The 14460-nt window shown below is 35.9% G+C and overlaps 1 protein-coding gene across 1 annotated transcript in view; it reads right to left on the reverse strand.

Annotated features, from left to right (window-relative positions):
• The window catches only part of LOC106056440 (pyrokinin-1 receptor-like), a 231321-nt gene that overhangs the window by 74172 nt on the left and 142689 nt on the right, over positions 1-14460 (reverse strand). The window contains exon 3 of the mRNA XM_056032859.1: positions 11065-11604. Within this exon, the coding sequence (XP_055888834.1) occupies positions 11065-11604 (540 nt within the window). The remainder of the gene's footprint in view (positions 1-11064; positions 11605-14460) is intronic.

Genomic DNA, 14460 nt, shown 5'->3' on the forward strand with positions numbered 1-14460 from the left:
AACACAAACAACTCCCCACCACCAATACTAACAACAAAAAAAAAAACAACAACGAGGACACAAAACCAACAACATCACAGACACCATAATCACACCCCCTCCACAAGCAACAACAGCACCAACACCTGCAACACCAAGAACAGATATATAACATTCAAAATCCTCCAGTAAAAAAATAAGTTAAAACTATTTGGGCTCCGCCAGTGCCCTCCCTTGAGACATGTTGGTTGCAGTCATAGCTCCATTTATCTTTATCACTGACCATTGACCACTGACTCCATCTTAAACCTTGGAGCTGTAAACAACGCATTCATCAGTTTGGGAAGAGTTAGTATGCAATCAATAAACTTCATCCTTAATGCTCGACCCAATCTGACTCACCAGCAATTTCGTTTCACTTTTGATACAAATTATATAAATCTCATGCAAGTAAATAACTTTTTGTTTATCTCTTACTTAGTAGAGTTATTGCAGATGTCGGCCTTGTTGGTTTTTGATCTGGATGGTGGGCTTTAGTCTCGTGAAACCTGTCCTTTATAAGGCCACAGGCTAGTAGGGTCATTGTGTCTGATATTTATGAAGATTTCGCAACGTTGTCATAGCCGGAAGTGGTGATGAATAAAGCACTCCACTTACCTATAAAATGCTTCTCAATTAGCCTCTGACAACAAGCCAACTTCTGCTCTTCACGTGTGGCTCAGATATTGAGTCCGGCGGATCCGTTTTCACTAACAGAAGTAGGGGCAAAGGTGAGTAACTGGCGCCTAAACCAGTAAGATTCTGGCAGGAAGAGATAGTTAGCCATTGGCTACCCACCTAGGAGAAGGAAAACTCTGAATTCAAAACTCTGTTGCCTTACAGCTATACCAAATAATGGGAAATGCTTCGGGAGTTAACCCTGAGGAAACATTAGGAGCCGGCGACCCTTAGGCAGTTTGCAGCTCCTAGTGCTACATCCTTCAGAAACTACGACGCCGCTGATCTCAAATTGTATCGGCACTTGCCGCTCTTTTGGATACATCAGCGGCGTAGAGGGGGAACTGATGTCAGGTCGACATCGTTCCGACCACAGCTAATGCTCAGGCCTTCGTCTCATTTCCATGAGATGTACCATACTCGCTTCGCGACTGAAGGAGGCCATAACTATTGATGAAATTTTAGGCTCATAAGTACATGGCTCGTGTGGTGCTATAGGGTGTGGTACAAGACTCAGGTTAGGCTTTAGGTTTATAGTACTTGACTCTTATAAGGCTCTTGGATCGCCGTTAGTAAACTATGTAACGCTCTGGGCTCCAGATTGCGTGATTCTAGTGGCGAGCATTAGGTTCGTAGAAAGTGAACCCTGGGAGGCTCTAGATATGTTGGAAGTTTCCTTCACTCTCGAAATTAAATTTATGATTTAAATTATTTATGTAGCAAATGTCCCCCCGTTACTGAATCATTTCCTTGTATTCTCACCCGACCCCCCATTGAACGAGTGCATGTGTGGATGTGAGGGATGGCTGTGTGGAAAGGTCTCAGCGGCTGCCTTGGATACTCTAAATATAAAACGTTTTTCTTCTGTGCTGACTCGATTATTTACTTCATTATTTTGAGCAAATAAAGTGGAGCCTGCTTAATTGCATACCGCATATTTGCACCATTCGATTAATCCATTTACAGTGTAAAAAAATAATAAAAAAAATGTTCTTCCTATCCAATCAAATCTGGCAATCCGCTTATTTGAAAATCTAAGTTCATCGCAAGTAGTGTATAGTGTATACTGCTGAGGCTATCAATTAAATCATTGCACTATTATTCATTGAACCTGACAAGACATGAAACAATCCAAAAAATAACCAATTAGTTAATTATTGGTGATTAATTATTTTGTTTGATATCGAAATTAGTGGAATAAATGCTACTTAATGAGAGATGTGGATGTATATATAGATTTAATTCCTTTATTTCGTTTTGACACATTCTCACACGATCCTCGCATTTTCGGATCAACATTAAAATTTTGCATAATTATTCGTAGTCGATGACAACAGACGAATCAATCCAAAAATTAACAAATTAGTTAATCGTTTAGTACTAATATATTAATTTTTGTTTTACATAACAGAAAGGGAGCTAAGCCCTGTAATTTTCAATAAATGGCAGTAATTAGCGGTTCTTTCACTTAGTTAAGCTTTGTTTTTGAAAAAGTATTCTTTTTTTTTTATTGCTTGTTTTTAAATTTAAAGGCTTTTATCACCTCATTCCGTCTTTCTGTCTGTCTGGGTGGAATGTTGTACACCTTATTTCTTCTACTTTCCATTGTTGGATCAAGTTGAAACTTAGTACAATTATTCAATAACACATTCGAACAAAAGTCCTATCATTTGCAGACGATTGCATAATATATAGAACAATAAAAACAACACAAGACACAGATATTTTACAAAGAGAATTAGATGAATTACAGAAATGGGAATCAAATTGGAGCATGTCTTTCCACCCAGAAAAATGTCAGTTATTAAAAGTAACAAAAAAACTAAAACAAATTAATTCCACTTATCTTATTCATAGTAAACTAGTAACACAGACTAAAAATGCAAAATACCTATGTGTTATAATAAATGAAAAACTGTTACGGAATCCCTATATTGATGAACTATAAAAAAAAATCAAACAAAGCATTAGGGTTTATTAAAAGAAATTTCTATTGCACATAATTGCACATAAATGGCACAAATTGTAAGACAAATTTCCATACGGACAATAAAGATTATTATTATTATTATTATTACATAAATCAAAGAAGAACATAAAAATAAAATGTTATTTAAAATAGATTAGGCCAATAATAGAATATGCATCCTCTGTTTAGGACCTTTCAACTCAAGAAAACATTAAGAAACTCGAACACACAAAATAGAGCAGTGAGATTCATAACAAACGAATTTTCACATTTGAATAGAGTAACACCTTTAGTAAAATCACTAAATTTAGTAAGCCTTCAGGATAGAAGACTTAAAAGTAAAGTAGCAACTATACATAAAACACTGAACCATAATGTTCAAATACAAAAACAAAATCTAATAAAATACTCTGAAAAACACAAAAAAAAAAAACAGTCACATTTTTCATTCCATATTCTAGGACACATTTGTACAAATACTCCTTCTTCCCTAGTGCTATTAGAGCATGGAAAGGGTTGCCTGAGCTAGCCTGGAAAACCAGTGACTTAGCAGAATTTAGGTCTCTCTTATTCTCCCCCAAGCTTATAACTGAATTTGTACTAACATCAGGATAATAACATTACAATGCGAGATGTGGGGAGTTTGAAAAGTAAAAAGCGTCATAACATCCAATTTACATGTAATGCTACTATAGCGTATTACGCGGCGAACATCACAATTTCAAAGATAAACAAATGTTTTTCATAATTACTATAAAAAATACGACTAAAAAAATAATAATTCTTCGTGGTTTTTGTTAATTATTTCGGCACCCTGCCAGATAATCTCAGAATTATTTTTATGATTATTTAAAACATGTTTCAAATTATCCGGCGCTACCAGGATCAACATTGGTTAAAAGGGAGAAAAAAAAATAGTATTGTCCCCCTGAGAAATCGTCTAATGATGTGGCAGGTCTGTAGCAGCAGCAACTCCCTGGCAGGTAATAACAATCTCCGTAGGGAATGTTCTGGGCTTGGGAAATAATTGCGAGGTCAAAGGTTTGAACCCATTCGGCTGTTATCACTGTTGATACACGGCCGTTGTAGCTTCAATCTGGGGCAAACTTATTTTTTGAACAAAAACCTGTATAAACACGGTCTTGAACTTTACTGTGAATGAATGAACAAACACAAATACCATTGTAATATCTGGAGCAATAAGAAAAATAAATTTCATTCACTTCTCAACCTCTCTGTCCCTCGTCACAAGTTCTTCAAGTTTCTCTCCCTTGTTTATAACTCAACTCCGGTGGGCTAACTCGTGATTACGTTAGAATCTATCCAGTTAATACAAACACATTATCCGCCATAATCATGGTTACATCGTAACACAATCACTCAGTCACACACACACTCCCCATTACAATTACAACTGTGAATATTGTTATTTTAGACAATTTTTACAGTCGCTAGTTCTCTAAGCGTTGACATTATTATTACTTTATTTAATATTCTTTTTATCAGACATTTTATTAACAAAATCAATGACACAATAAAAATGTGAATATTTTTTTTAAATGTCCGCATTCCTTCATTCTGCTTATCACTCAATGTTCCACAGCCCAATACTCTTTTTAGTTACTCTGAATATATATTAGCAGCTTAGATACAGCGTTTAAGAGACAGACTTTAATGTGACATTGGTAAGGCTTTCTTTTCTTTACTTCTTGTATGTAATTCAATTGGATCGAGAAAATAAAGCACCATTTGAATAGTAACGAGAAAGTGCGGGCATGGTATAAAATATATAATTAGGAACTCTGTCTGTAAGTAAAATGGAAGCACGATGAAGGCAAATTAAATGATAATTTAAAATAGTGTAGGTAGAGACAGCAAGCACAATAAAAAAATAACAGCATGACTATAGACATCAATGTATGATATTCAGGTGAAAATGTCTATTACATTTATTCAGTAATAGTGGGAAGGGTGTCGAGATAAGCTTGAACTTGGCTGGCTAACTATGATGCCATAATGATGGGGTTCGACACCGGACTCGAGCAGAGTTGTGTTTACCAGGCGCCTAAAGGCAGCACGGAAAACCTTCTCTCAGATACCTCCTCCCCCCACTGGTCTACAAATGAGATTGGACCATCGCGATCTGATCATGCTATAAGCATGAAAGTAGCGCTATATAAAAGCCATATTTTTTTTTATTTAATAGTAGTAGTAATATATAACAACTATACACCTTAATAATCTTTAAACTAAGCAAGCTCTATGCAAGTAGACATATCATACACATAGATATATAGGTCTGAGAGTTATATCAGGAACGCAATAAGTGCCAACTGTTAAATAAAAAAATCATTTCACTTATTGCATTTCACATTTTTATTTGACGGCCGCATGGGGCAAGGTTACACAATTTTTACTGTTTTAGATTTACAAAACCCAGACTGCAAACGAATCAACTATAGTGACACCGTTAAACATATTAAGACTTGTAGAAAAAAAAAATTTCAATTGGCAATCCTATTTCCGACGTTTGAAGAGTTCTTGTAATTTTTTTTTTCGGTTTGTTTTGTTTTGTTACGGTTTCCTGTTTAGAGCAATACTTTTTAATCCCATACATAGAAATGCACTTTCAATTCTTAAACTAATTAGAAATGAAAAGTGCAAAGTAGACAAGAAGCACGTAGTGAGTACACTTTATCCAAGGATTGGTGAGTACCACAAGCTGGTGCGTGATGGGGTGGAGGGATTGAGGAGGGGCAGGGCGGGAGGGAGGTTAGTGTGAAGGATGTTACTCTCCATAGAATATGCAGTTCACAAACATGCCATCAATAAATACTCGACTAAATTGACACAGTTTTCCATTTTCTCCCAAGGGGACCACTGGTTGTGTTGTTTTATTCTGTCATTCATTGATCATCTAATGCAGCGATTCTCAAACTAGTTTTTCGTATTCACAATGCCCCATGAATACACATTTCTTTATTACGTACTTTATGTATGTAACTTTTCAACTTTCCACTGAATTCAAATGAATATTATGTTGAACACGATTACCTCGTTTGTACTGCTACATCTGTGATGTTTGGTGGCTACATGTACAGAGATTTAGAAAGCCTGGATGTAAATTTTCAGTAGGTCAATAAAATACATTCTATCAGAACTGTTATATCTGTTGTCTCTCTCTGTCTCTGTCTCTGTCTCTCTCTCTCTCTATATATATATATATATATATATATATAGAGAGAGAGAGAGAGAGAGATAGATAGATAGATAGATAGATAGATAGATAGATAGATAGATAGATAGATAGATAGATAGATAGATAGATAGATAGATAGATAGATAGATAGATAGATAGATAGATAGAGAGAGAGAGAGAGAGACAGAGACAGAGACAGAGAGGTAAAGAGAAGAGAGAGAGAATAATAAAGAAAGACAGAAATGTATTGGTGATAGATAGATAGATAGATAGATAGATAGATAGATAGATAGATAGATAGATAGATAGATAGATAGATAGATAGATATAGAGAGATAGATAGATAGATAGATAGATAGATAGAGAGAGAGAGAGAGACAGACAGACAGAAAGAGACAGAGACAGAGAGGTAGAGAGAAGAGTGAGAGAGAGAATAATAAAGAAAGAAAGAAATGTATTGGTGATAGATAGATAGATAGATAGATAGATAGATAGATAGATAGATAGATAGATAGATAGATAGATAGATAGATAGATAGATAGATAGACAGATATATATATATATATATATATATAGACAGATATATATATATATATATATATATATATATATATATATATATATATATATAGATAGATAGATAGATAGATAGATAGATAGATAGATAGATAGATAGATAGATAGATAGATAGAAAGATAGATAGGGATAATAAATAATAATAAATGTAATAATAAATGGCTCTAAATCAACACCAATAACAGTAAACTCAGGTGTACCTCAAGGAACAGTCTTAGGTCCACTATTTACAGAAATACCAAATTGTATTAGTAAAAGAACAAAAGGTCAGATTATTGGCAGACCATTGCATAATATATTGAAGAAAACGAAAACACAAGAATTTGTTCAATTTCAAAAATAAGAATCAAATTGGAGCATCTTTGTTCACCCATAAAATACGTCAATCATTCAGAGCACAGATAAATAAATAAATAAACAGCACTTATCTTATTCATAGAAACCTTGTAAAGTCGACTAAAAACTCAAAATACTATTGGTGTTATATAAATGAAAAACTATGATGGAATATGCATCCTCTGTTTGGGACTCAAGAACACATTAAGAAACTGGAACAGACACAAAATAGAGCAGTGAGATTCATAACAAACGAATATTTACATTGGACTAGAGTAACACCTTTAGTAAAATCACTAAATTTAGTAAGCCTTCAGAATAGAAGACTCAAAAGTAAAGTAGCAATTATACATAAAACACTGAACCATAATCTTCAAATACAAAAACATTATCTAATGAAATACTCAGAAAGACACAAAGATAAAAATGCACAAGTTGTTCCTCATGCTAGGACGAATGTGTACAAATACTCCTTCTTCCCTGTTGCTATTAGAGCATGGAGTGGGTTGCCTGAGCCAGCCAGGAAAAACAATGACTGGGCAGAATTTAAGTCATTCATTAACTTGAAAGACTGGAGTGACCTATGTACACGCGTAGAACGTAATCAACTCCTTGATTGAAGTAACATCTATGTTTATAAGAAAAGATAAGATAAGTAAATGTTTTCACGAGGCTGAATTATTGACATGTATTTATATTGTGGTTGAATTGATATTTTTATTCAGTGTCTACAAGCTTTAAACTGTGTGATGCTGAGATGGCCAACCTTTTGATTCCGTGCGCCAAATTTTATCACTTCTGATGCAGATGTGCCACTTACAATTTTAGAAGTTTTAGTCTTTGAAAGTTGGTAATATGTACATATTTGTTTTATTATACACTTTTGTGCATATCTATATGATAAAACGTACCCATTGATATTTTAACTAATCTCATTATTATAAAGTTCCCCTTCTGGTATGTTGGCCGATTTGGTGGGGTGGGGAGGGCGATAGCATAAATCCGCCCTCCCCTCAACTTTCGAGTTAGGGGCGGTCCAAATTTTTTGCAGAAATCGCAGGTTTTTAACATAATTAGTTACATATCTATATGATATAACTAATCTTTATATTATGTCGTTTCTCTTCTGGTATCTTGGCCGCTTCTGTGGCAGTGGAGTTGGGGGAGGGGGCGATTTTAGCTATTCCCCTCCCCACTCTAGACTTTTGAGTAGGGGGGGGCAGTCCAATTTTTAATCAGAAATCATAGTCCATGAACAAAATTAGTTGAGAATATTTATAATCTAAGCTACTTATACTGTTTATACTGTAGAAACAGCGGAGTCAAACAAGGATGCGTCCTGGCAAAAACCCTCTTTGGAATACTCTTTTCAAAGCTAATCCACCACGCGTTTGACAAATCAACCGAAGGCATCTATCTTCATTCCAGATTCGATGGCAAAGTTTGAAATATTACTAGACTGAGGGCCTAAACCAAAACCAGAACAACCCTCATAAGTGATATGCTCTTCGCAGATGACGCAGTGGTAGTGACCCACTCACAAGAGGAGCTTCAGCCACTAATGTCCTGCTTCTCTAAGGCTTGCAAAGAGTACGGCCTAACCATTAGCACAAAGACAAGTAATGTTATGGGACCACCTGCTACAGCTCCACCATCCATCGTCATTGACGATAACAAGCTAAATGCCGTAAACGAATTCTGCGTTTTGACACATTCTTAGACCCTCCTCGCATTTTTGGATCAACTTAAAATTTTGCATAATTATTCATAGTCGATGACAACAAACGAATCAATCCAAAAATTAACACCTGTCACTAGAAGAGGAGACCAAAAAACGCATAGGGAAGGCCACATCAACTTTTGCTAGACTCCGACCAAGAGTTTGGGAAAACCAAAAGCTCACCACAGCGATCAAAATGGAGCTCTCCAAGGCATGCGTGAAAGAAGCTTCTCGCGCCTCAAACTAATGAAGTATTACTTTAGTTCAACAATTCTTGTAGATAGATTGAAACATTTGCTAATTCTTGCTATTGAGCGTGATCTATGTAGGAAATAGAATTTTTATTATACACTGTATGACTTCGCTACACGCAAGGCTCGTAAAGTTCGTGGGATAACTCTATCCGCAGAAATAAAAGAGTGGTCTTTCCTTTACTTCTTCTTCTCGTCCAAACTCTTGAGCGAAAAAGAGAATTATATATATAGATATTTGAATTTTTTAAAATATTATTTTTCAAAGAATTTTTTTTTTGCGGCGATCCTCAAAGCCTTAATCTAAATCTGTGGAGTATCTTATCTTTTCAAGGAACACATCTGTTGTATTTGCAATGTACTTAGGGCCTACAAATTTACATAATAATTTTTAAAAAGTAAAAATATTATTCAAAGGGTTCTTCAAATTTAGACATATTGCGCGCGTCAAAACAGTCGAATATCCGCAGAGCGTTTAACCTTTGTTCTTAAGGCGTCTTATTCTGACAAAAACAAATACTAAAAAAGGTCTCGCTTAACATGAAGATAATATTACGACAAATACGCTTACTAGAGATATACTTACACTACTTGTACCTCGATTGTCAGTCACACTTCAGGATCGGCTCTTGCCTCCACGTTACTTTATTTTACTACATTTGACCTGCCCCTTTTTTAATAAAATGAATAATGAGCTGTGGATGTCAGGACAATGCGTTTCTGGCAATGAAGAATGCCAGAAGACACTTGGCGTCGGGGCTCCGCCCCAAACCCCACTGAGGGGAGCTTACGGCGCTCCCCCAGACCCCCTAGCTGACAAGGGAAAGGCCACTAACGTTACTTTTTGTTTTTTGCCGAAGTTTGAGAAACACTATGACCACTTTTTGTTATTCTCTGTTTGTATATATATATATATATATAAGTCCTGATCTAAATATGTTTGGATATCTTATCTTTTCAAGAACAAATCGGTTGCATTTGCAATGAAATAAGGGCCTGTTTATTCATATTAGAATATTTTTCAAGTAAAACATTATTCAAAAAGTTCCTTTTTCAATAGAATGAATAATGAGCTGAAGAAAACGCTTTTGGCGTCGGGGCTTCGTTTGGAAAATGTCGCCCCCCCCCCCATTCCAAAGTTCTGGATCCGCTGGTGGTGCATAGTAGATGAAGTCATTTAAGAAAAACAAAACAATTTTACTGATAAAGTTTGTCCTTTATTAACATTAATAAGTTTGCATTTATAATTTTTATTTATTTCTGTATGAGCTTATAATTTGTGAACACTGTTAGCAGTTTTAAATTTTAAAAATATAAACAAATAGGCCATATATTGTTTCAATTTGCTGTCCTCTCACTACATCTGTAATATTAAGCGTTAATTTCGTGACCTCTATTTTTGTTTATTTGTATAAAGGAAAATGTTTTGTTCGCATCAGCATCTGACAGGCCTAAGCAAGATAACAGTTCCAGTAACTCTACCAGTCACAGAGGGCTTAGTTTACTTTAGTTAGCTTAATTATATAGATGATTTCCTTGACATGACTTTGCTTCCTTAAATATCTCTGACTATCTTGTTTTGCCTTAAAGTGGCCAATAAGGTCTTAAAAATGTTAAAATTATCGTCATTTTTACTAATAACAAAAAGCTTGAATAGGTTACATAAAAAAGGTCCAAGCCTAACGAGAAGAAAGAGGATACATATTCCCACTGGGAACTCCATGCTAACAATTACATAAAACCAACGTGTTATTCGTTTTTTTTTGTTTGATTAGTTTTATAAACATTTCGGTCAATTTGCGTGTCGTAATAGCTAGTCAAATACCTGTGAAACTTTTGTGTCTACTAGAAATCGGTTATTATAATTTATTGCGGACAGGCGGCAAGCTTTTTTCTGGATTTTTGTTTTCTCTCGGGGTAAAAAGCGCCACTTGTAATTGTGCAATGCACCACTTTTAGTGCATGGGTCATAGTTGTAATGTATTGTTTGTATGTTTATAATCATTCGCATCAACTCTCCTACGACGCCATATTTACATTTGAAAAGACCCTAAGCTATTTGGTATATAGAGCTGCTATAATTTATGTTAATGCTTAATCATATTTCTTGTGTAGCTTTTAGGTAAGTCCGGCCCTACTGTCCGGCCCTAATGTTGACCTTTTGTGTTTCTAGTTGTGGACGTCAAAGTAATGTTTCAGTTTTTATTACTATTTGTCTTTGTTTTATATTGCACTAAAATAACAGCTACAAATAATATATATGTATATATATAATATATATATAAGGATTATTTTAAACAAGTCTGTATACATACCCAGCATTTTGAGCACTGCTCTTCTTGCTCTGGACGCTGCAGTTTTTGAAGGCAATGATTGGTGCTTAAAGGAAGCCGTCATGGCCGAGCTCCTGAGGCGCATCCCTATCAGAAGGTACATTCCAGTGATGACGACCATGGGGATGATGAAGAAGACGAATGTGGAGACCTGGAAAATGTACGACATCCTCTGCTGCCACTGGAAGGGAATGTTGCATACGACCGACTCCTGAATGGGCCGGTGGTCAAGTGGGTGGTGAACGAAGGTGTACACCCGCGTGTGGATCGGGTAGGGCAGCGCGCAGCAGGCGGCGACTATCCAAATGGAGACTATGCACTTGACAGCGCGGGAGTGCCTCGAGGACTTCTGCCCTTTGATAGGGTGGCAGATGGCGATGTAGCGCTCCACGGTGAAGCTGGTGATGGTCAGAACAGACGTGTAGGAAGTCATCTCCATCAAAAAAGTTTTAAAGATGCAGAAAGTCTCACCGAAGTGCCAGGGATAGGCCTCCCAAATACTGTACAACTCCGGGGGTAGAGCTGCAACAATAAAGCCAAAAAAAAAAAAGAGATTTATTTGATCAGATCTAGTTAGAGATCAAATTATGTCATTTGAATAGCATTACAATACGTTTATTCAAGTTGCACTTTTGAAATGGGTGGGTAGGAAAAACCTTCTGTGTGGAAGGACTTGATTCTCGAAAAAGGCTCTAACGATTTTTTAAAAATAGAAATTGGACAATGATGTATATGGTTGGAAAAAATACTAGCTCCTTGGCCACACTGAGAAAAATTCTATTACGACCGTTATCATGTATCCTTTTCAGAGTATTAAACACAATTAAATGAAACTTGGCTCGATATCTAGAACATATTTCTCTGAAACAGACTGTACATATTCGTATTTCCGCATGTAGAACCCATTGATTAAACAAAAAATTAATTTTCAGGATCTAAAAACTTATCATTAAAATATTCTAAAGTCTAGAAGATTAATATATTCGCTTAACCGGGAGTATTTTACTGGGAAGGGGGGGGGGCGTGGTAAAAAAATCTTTTTTTTTATTTCATTTATCTAACATTCATTAGTTATTAAGGACAAAATAATCAATTATTAATTATAAGTGTTGTATAAGGGAGGTATTGTCTTTTTTTTGAAGTACACAGTACTGTTCTATTGTCTTTTTTGTACGGCGTATACTATTTATTAAAAGAAACTATCCCTAAACAGATCTGTCTTGAGGTGGATCTACCATTTCAGGCTATGACAATGAAGAAGATAGATTACAGATAAAGGTGATTGCCATTTTTATAACGTTGTAAGCTCATAGAATGTAGACGTTTGGCTATTGATTATATTATAGACAAAGAAGAGATTCTACAAGATCCAAGTCATTGTCTTGATTTCTAGTGAAAGGTGAAACACGTTGTCTTGACTCCATGTGAAGCGAGTTCAGACCCTTTAGTGCGAGCACTGAAAAGGATCTCAAGGCCAAGAGAGAGGTAGAAGGGGAAGGGTCGGTGAAGCGGAGGGATGGCTAAAGGACATATGGAGTGAAAATAATTAAAATAATAAATATATATTTTTATTTTTATGCCTCTTTTTGGGGCTTCAGTTCTCATTTTAAATATTTTAGACTCATTATTTTTATTTTGGTGGACACTTACCACTGATAGCAATATGAAATTCCCAATTAATATCCAGAGGTCGTATAATGTGTTTTTTTTAGTCTCCTATATTTCGTATTGTGCAATAAACTAAAGAAGTGACTGTTTTATATTTCAATTCCTTAATAGTGTGAACTCCCAGGGGAGCATAGGGCCGCTACAACATCATTTCACTGAACTTGGTTCTGAGCAGCTTTCTTCATCTGCTCTCATGACATTCCAGTATCCTCAGCTTCACTAACTGCCAGGTTTGCTAGTGCCTGTCCGAGGTCCTCTTTCGTTGTGAATTCCAATCAAGCGCCTGCCTTGCAATTTTGTAGCTGGCTTTCGCTTTTTGATATCTTGGGCTATTGATTTAGTCCTAGTTCTCTTCCGCACATTGAAAGTATCGTTTCCGGCTGACTTTTTTGTAGTTCAATAAATAAAAATATCTTATACTTTCTTAAATTAATTCAACGAAGAGTTTTAAGTTCGAGTCCCAGAAAGGACTGATATTTTTTTTTAATGAAATCCCATGTTTTAAGTATTTTTCTGATTGAAGAGTGGAGGTATTTGGTTATAGGAAGTCACAGCAACCGTACGACTCAAGGAACTGATGTCACACCCAACTCTAATGTGTACCTGATTTGTGTACCTAATATTGGTTGATGTGTTGATCCGAGATCAATAGTTATAGAAGGCCTGAGCACTGACCTACAATATCTTAACCTGTGGGAAATTGAGACCAATAGCTCGTTGCCACGCCGTACAGACCTGTGACGTGACCACGACGTGACAACCTCGTTAACCATCAGCAATTGAAATAGATGAAAGCTTTAAATCATCTGCACCAGAAATCAAAAGGTTTGATATGGAGCTTAATTATTTATGTCAATAAATCGTTGTGTCCTTTAAAGTAGATTTGTTATAGATTAAAAAAAAACAACTTTGTGTAATGCCTTGACTGACAGCTTCACATAGAACGTACATCAGGTATGTCTTTGTATTCTTGGAATATTTCTAGACATAAACGCTCGTCGAAGACCAAGCCTTCTCTTTCTACCTTTACCTATCCCTTAGTCTGTTGGACCTGCAAGTTTGTCGACCATCTTTCTTCATTTCTCTCTGTCTTTTGTCTTAGTTAGAACATCTTTTAATGGCAGGCCCGTCCATTCTTTTATGTTGTCTTCCCATCGTTTTCTCTGTCTGCCTCTTCTTCTGTTTCCTGGTACTGTTCCTTGAAGGAAGGTCTTTGCGAGCCCCGAAGACCTTGTAATATATGGCCTTAGATTTCTCTCAAGGACATGAATCAGTAGATTTATTTGTGAATGCTGACGATTGCACCATATTGATTGGTTTTAGGAAGATCCGAAAGTTTGGAGTATAGAGACAAATTGAATAAACGGTTCTTTCTAATTACTGTGATTATATTTTGTTGTTCTTTTTTTTGCTGCCTAAGACAAATATAAACAATCTCTGTACACCATAAGTTTGTTAGGATACCATTAAAGAATAACATACACAGAAGGAGGGCAAGTATTTTCTGGTTAAAATAGTATTGGCAGGACAAAGATAAATTTAGAAAAAATCTGGCTAATTGGAGGATCGTGGGTGGAGACAGGAGTAGCCAGTGGTCGGAGGCAGAGTAATTGGGGTTTTTGAAAGGATGAAAAGAATCGAGAAATGATGATCCACGAACAAATGTTATTGGGGAGAAAGTGGGAGCGTGTTCCCATTGTTCCTTTTTAT

Source organism: Biomphalaria glabrata, chromosome 6 (assembly GCF_947242115.1).
Source record: "Biomphalaria glabrata chromosome 6, xgBioGlab47.1, whole genome shotgun sequence".
Classification (NCBI taxonomy): domain Eukaryota; kingdom Metazoa; phylum Mollusca; class Gastropoda; family Planorbidae; genus Biomphalaria; species Biomphalaria glabrata.